Source organism: Rhinopithecus roxellana, chromosome 5 (genome assembly GCF_007565055.1).
Source record: "Rhinopithecus roxellana isolate Shanxi Qingling chromosome 5, ASM756505v1, whole genome shotgun sequence".
Lineage (NCBI taxonomy): Eukaryota > Metazoa > Chordata > Mammalia > Primates > Cercopithecidae > Rhinopithecus > Rhinopithecus roxellana.
Window position 1 is genome coordinate 13,695,500 of NC_044553.1, and position 6,184 is coordinate 13,701,683.

Sequence of the window (6,184 nt, forward strand, 5' to 3'; positions counted from 1 at the left end):
TAGTCCCAATTCCAAGCTTAGACTGGGAGTCTTGATTGATGTAAGCTAATCATGATGGCACCTACCAGTCCCTTGTCAAGGTTGGCTTAGGCATGGGCATGCAATACTTTGCTGGCCAATAGGGCATAAAGGGGAAGTCTGCCGGTGGCTTCTTGAGAGGTTCAAGAATGTGGCAGTGACAGCTTGTGGTTCCCACTATACATGTTCCACCTATTCCACAGTAGCAGAAAGTTTAGCTGAGTACATGGACATCCAGAATAAAGAATGCATTTCTCAGCCTCTTCTGTTGCCCAGGTGGCCTGATAAGTTCTGGCTAATGAGATAAAAGCAGAATTGTAGTGTAGCAGCTCCTGAGAATCTTCCCTATTGGACAGCTGACAGGTGCTTTTTACCTACTTTTTTTTTTTTTTTTTTTCTGACAGGGTCTTATGCTGTTGTCCAGGCTGGAGTGCAGTGGCATGATCAAAGCTCACTGCAGCCTCGAAGTCCTGGGCTCAAGCAATCCTCCTCCTCAGCCTCCTGTGTAGCTGGGACTGCAGGCATGTACCTGGCTAATTTTTGTTGTATTTCTTATAGAGATAGGGTCTTGCTGTTTCCCAAACTGGTTTTGAATTCCTGTCCTCAACTGATCCTCCTGCTTTGGTCTCCCAAAGCACTGGCATTACAGGTGTGAACCACCACTCCTGGACTTTTTTTTTTTTTCTTTTATTCTGCTATGTAGATGTGGTAGTTGGAGGTAGAACAACCACCTTGGATCCTGGATGACCTTAAGAATGGAGACTATGTATGGCAGAACCAAAAAAAAAAAAAAAAAAAAAGCCACACTTAAGTGGCTGTTATTTTAGGTTTCCTGTCATTTACAGTCAAATCTTATACTAACTAATACAAAGAAGGAGATGGCCCATTTTCAGTTTCTAAATGTTGTTGTATCTAGAAGTTATGTCTGGAATGCTGCATCCATTTTGTAAGCATGAGGAGAACCAGCTCAAGACCAACATCAAAAGTAAAGATGGCAAGGGATGACATACAGCTGGCATCAAACAGCCCTGCAACCACCTTCCAGAGGATCTTTCATTATGCGAGAAAATAAACTTCAATATTGTTAAAGCCATTGAACTGATGATTTCTGTTTCTTGCAGTTGAAAGCACTCTAGTTGTTACAGATATTAATAGTTTCTTATCTTTTTTTTTTTTTAAGATGGAATTTCGCTCTTGTTACCCAGGCTGGAGTGCAATGGCGCAATCTCGGCTCACTGCAAACTCTGCCTCCTGGGTTCAAGTGATTCTCCTGCCTCAGCCTCCTGAGTACCTGGGATTACAGGCATGCACCACCATGCACAGCTAATTTTATATTTTTAGTAGAGACTGGGTTTCTCCATGTTGGTCAGGCTGGTCTCAAACTCCCAACCTCAGCTGATCCGCCCACCTCCCAAGGGGCTGGGATTACAGGTGTGAGCCACTGCGCCCAGCCTTTTTTTTTTTTTTTTTTTCTTTTTCAGGCTGAGTCTCGCTCTGTCACCCAGGCTGGAGTGCAATGGTGCAATCTCTGCTCCCTGCAACCTCCACCTCTCCAGTTCAAGTAATTCTCCTGCCTCAGCCTCCCAAGTAGCTGAGACTACGGGTGTATACATGCCACCATGCCCAGTTTTGTTTTTTTTTTTTTTTCTGTATTTTTAGTAGAGATGGGTTTTTGCCATGTTGGCCAGGCTGGTCTTGAACTCCTGATCTCAGGTGACCTGCCTGTCTTGGTCTCCCAAAGTGCTGGGATTACAGGCATGAGCCACTGTGCCTGGCTACAGATATTAATAGTTTCTAATGATTATAAACCATAAGCTCCTTCAGAGAAGACTCAGCTAACCAAAGATTTGAAAGAAGCAGGATTAAACAGGAAAGTCTGAGGAAGGTGTGTTATAAAATGTTTAGAAAATAGAAAATGGGGGGAAAAATGACATCAGTGCAAAATAATCATGATGATAATTTTGAATTTCGAGTCTTTAAAAAAAGTATTACATATAACTACGCATATTTTTAAATGTAAGTAATCACACTACATGTTTATCTTCATCTGTCCCACTGAATATAGATAAAGACTACAGAATTCAAGAAGCAACTGCCTGGGAACGCTGAGAAGTATAACAAAGCAGTTTGAGGAAGAAATTCAAAACTCAAAGAACGGCTGCGCGAGGTGGCGCACACCTATAAGGCAAACACTTTGGGAGGCTGAGGTGGGAGGACTGCTTGAGCCCAGGAGTTTGAGACCAGCCTGGGCAGCATAGAGAGACCTTGTCTCTACCCCAAAAAAAAAAAAAAAAATTTTTTTTTTTTAATTCACTGGGCCTGGTAGCACATGCTTATGGTCCCAGCTAGTTGGGATGGTAAGACAGGAGAATTGCTTGAGCCCAGGAGGTCAAGACTGCAGTGAGCCATGACAGCACCATGGCATTCCAGCCTGGGTGACAAAGGGGGTCCCCCATCTCAAAAATAAATAAATAAATAAAATAAAATAAACACTAGAAGAAAAACTTCAATGGTGTTAGCAATGGTGATCTTTCTTTCTTTGGGGGTGGGCAATTTTTGATTTGGGGCTTTTTTTTTTTTTTTTTGCTTTTACTGGAGGGTGGGTCACATCAGAAAACTGCTCAGCAGATGCAGACAACAAAAACTTTCTGGCCAGAAGACTGGAAAGAAAAACCACTGAAAACTGAAGAGTGCAGGGGACGTCCCTGTTTTTCACCTTCCCCTTTTCCCTCTCCCTGACCTGTCCTGAGGCCAGTTATGCATCTCTGTGTCATGGCATGCATGTGGTGAAGGGTGTAGACGGGTCTCCCATTATTTTTCCCTCCACTTTTCTCTCACTCCTGCACTGAGAGTGGGCCCAGTTGTATGGAAGTGGGAGTTTCATTAGCACAGAGTTTAAAACTCTTTTTTTTTTTTTTTTAAACATCTAAGTCTTTATTAAGGTGAGTTTTTACAAACAAGCATCTATCCCAGTGTGGGGGATGAGGATGGGAGAGGAGAGCGGGGCAGCAGGAAGATGAGGATTCTCATCTATTGGTAATAAAGCTCCAGGTTCATCCCATCATGGATTTCATAGTCCCCCAGAGACACGTGGTCCTTAAAAATCGTGTACCACTTCTTCAGGACAATCTTGTTCCAACGGGTGCCAGTTTGGGCTGCAATCAGCTTCTTAAGGTCCCCGATGGTATCATCCGTGTTGCATTTAACGCGGACCTTCTTCCCCAGACGGTCGTTGCAAACAACCTCGATCATCCTAGCTGGAGCTCGAATCACCTGGAACCTGCCGATGCCACTAGCTGCTTGAGTTTAAATCTCTTAACAAACCCCATCTCTCCAGCCAGAAGAACCAGGAAAAGAGATCACTGGAAGTTAGTGTGGAGGAAATCTCAGAGAGGAGAGATTTTGAGAATGAACCTAATTCTGTGAATGAACTGACACAAGTCCCAGGCTCACCTCCAAGCTGTACATGGAGGAATACACACACACACACACACACACACACACACACACACACACACAAGCATGGCAAAGGCTTTGAGAACTGAACTAGTATTGGAACTACTGCTCAAAGAGAGAATTTATAATCTAAACCTATGTGGGTTTTTGCCTGCTGAAACAAACAAAATGGATATTCTCCAGAGAATTTTAACAGACTCAGAGACTCACAACATAATATTTAAAATGTTCAGGATACAATCTAAAATTACTTGATATATAAATAACCTTGAAAATGGGATCAATTCTCAAGAGAATAAACAATCGACTAATGCCAAACCCAATGTATTAGTCAGGATTCTCTAGAGGGACAGAACTAATGGAATAGATTTATACATAAAGGGGAGTTTATTAAGTATTAACTCACACCGTCACAAGGTCCCACAATAGGCCATCTGCAGGCTGAGGAGCAAGGAGAGCCAGTCCGAGTTCCCAAACTGAAGAACTTGGAGTTCGATGTTCGAGAGCAGGAAGCATTCAGCACAGGAGAAGATGTAGGCTGGGAGGCTAGGCAAGTCTTTTCTGCCTGCTTATAGTGTAGCCTCGCTGGCAGCTGATTAGATTCTGCCCATGAAGATTAAGGGTGGGTCTGCCTTTCCCAGCCCACTGACTCAGATATTAATCTCCTTTGGCAACACCCTCATAGACACACCCAGGATCAATACTTTGTATCCTTCAATCCAATCAAGTTGACACTCATTTATTAACCATCACAAGTCCACCCCTTGTTAACTTGAACCCATACACATCTCCTGAGATCATATATAATCTTTGAATAAAGACAATAAGGTCATAATTATGCCTGATAATACAACTATCCTTCATACAACCAGAAATGCACCCATCCCCAATCCAAATACTGTTACATAAAGTTAACAATACTTAAATGCTGATGTGAAGTCAATGAATCTTATGCCACATGATAAAGGAGAAAGGAAATAAAGTGAAGATATTTTCTTAGTACAAGTGTATACAGGCACAAACATGATTTTAACAAAAGAAGGAGGAAATATTCATGACAATCATAGTCCTCGTTTCTGCAGCTGGTCACATGGTCATAGCTGGTATTGATGACTACCTTCTTCTACTACCCATTCTGTATTCCCTCAGCATTCAGCAAGCACCTCAGCAGGTCGTGGTTTTTTCCTGGTGGAGCGACCCAAACCTTCATTCCTGAAGGGTCTGGCTCATTTGTAGTCCTGCCTGGATTGGGCTGCTGTAGTTTCCCATTGACCTTAATCATAGGGCATGGTAATACTAAGAGATACCCTAATGGATCTCCTGTATTCCATACACACTTTTCCTTACCTCCATTGTGAGGTAGTAGACTGATTTCAATTGATAGTCCAGGTCAATCACCCCAGCCAACACTGTAGCTCCCTTCTTAGCCTGTTGACTTAAAGATAGGAGAAGCCCAAAGTGTCCAGGTGGCAATCTTAACTTCCAGTTTAATAGAATCATTGTTGTGTCTCCTGGTGGCACCATTTCTCCCTCTGAAAGTAAGACCTCTAGGCCACAGAATGTAATGTTGCAGGAAAAGGAAGCAAAAATTTTGCTAGTAGATCACTAGGGGGTGATGGTGAGTGATGCTACTTCCACTTCCACCCCCTTGATTCCTGGACCTGTGAATCCTGGCTGTGGGAAAAACAGTACCATATGTTGGATACTGAATCAGAGCATACGGGGCCTTCTGGAGAACTTTGCCCCAACCCTGCAAAGTATTGTCACCTAGTAGGCATTGTAATTGTGACTTTAAAAGGCCATTCCACTGTTCTATCAATCCAGCTGCTTCAGGATGACAGGGAACAGGGTAAGACCAGTGAATTCCATAAGCATGAACCCACTGCTGCATTTCTTTAGCTGTAAAGTGCGTGCCTTGGTCAGAGGCAATGCTATTTGGATACCATGATGGTGGATAAGGCATTCCGTGTGTCCACAGATGGTAGTCTTGGCAGAAGTATTGCGTGCAGGATAGGCAAACCCATATCAGCAGTAAGCATCTATTCCAGTAAGGACAAACCTATGCCCTTTCCATGATGGAAGAGGTCCAATATAATCAACCTGCCACCAGGTAGCTGGCTGATCACCCCGAGGAATGGTGCCATATCGAGGGCTCAGTGTTAGTCTCTGCTGCTGGCAAATTGGGCACTCAGCAGTGGCCATAGCCATGTCAGCCTTGGTGAATGGAAGTCCATGTTGCTGAGCCCATGTGTAACCTCTGTCCCCACCACCATGGTCACTTTGTTCATGGGCACATTAGGTGATGACAGGGGTAGTGAGGGAAAGAGGCTGAGAGGTGTCCACAGAACAGGTCACCCTATCCACTTGATTATTAAAATCCTCCTCTGCTGAGGTCACCCACTGGTGAGCACTTACATGGGATACAAATGTCTTCACAGTTTTGACCACTCAGTCCATCCACATACCTCTTCCCCAAATTTCTTTGTCACCAATTTTCCAATCATGCTTCTTCCAAGTCCTTGACCATCCAGCCAAATCTTTGGCTACAGCCCATGAATCAGTACATAATCGCACATCTGGCCATTTCTCTTTCCATGAAAACTGCACAACCAGGTGCACTGCTCGAATTTCTGCCCACTGGGAAGATTTCCCTTCACTGCTGTCCTTCAGTGATGTCCTAGAAAGGGACTTTAGTGCAGCAGTTGTCCAC

General features: G+C 43.7%; 1 protein-coding gene across 1 annotated transcript; it reads right to left on the reverse strand.

Annotated features, from left to right (window-relative positions):
* Positions 1–2,938: 2,938 nt before the first annotated feature.
* LOC104656405 (ubiquitin-like protein 5) lies at positions 2,939–3,325 on the reverse strand. The gene has a single exon (XM_010356002.2). The coding sequence runs from the start codon at positions 3,268–3,270 to the stop codon at positions 3,049–3,051; it is 222 nt and encodes a 73-aa protein (XP_010354304.2). The 5' UTR covers positions 3,271–3,325; the 3' UTR covers positions 2,939–3,048.
* Between the last annotated feature and the right edge of the window lie 2,859 nt (positions 3,326–6,184).

Bases quoted from the DNA above. Each gene is read 5' to 3' on its own strand.
- LOC104656405 (XM_010356002.2), bottom strand. From the start codon at position 3,270: ATGATCGAGGTTGTTTGCAACGACCGTCTGGGGAAGAAGGTCCGCGTT.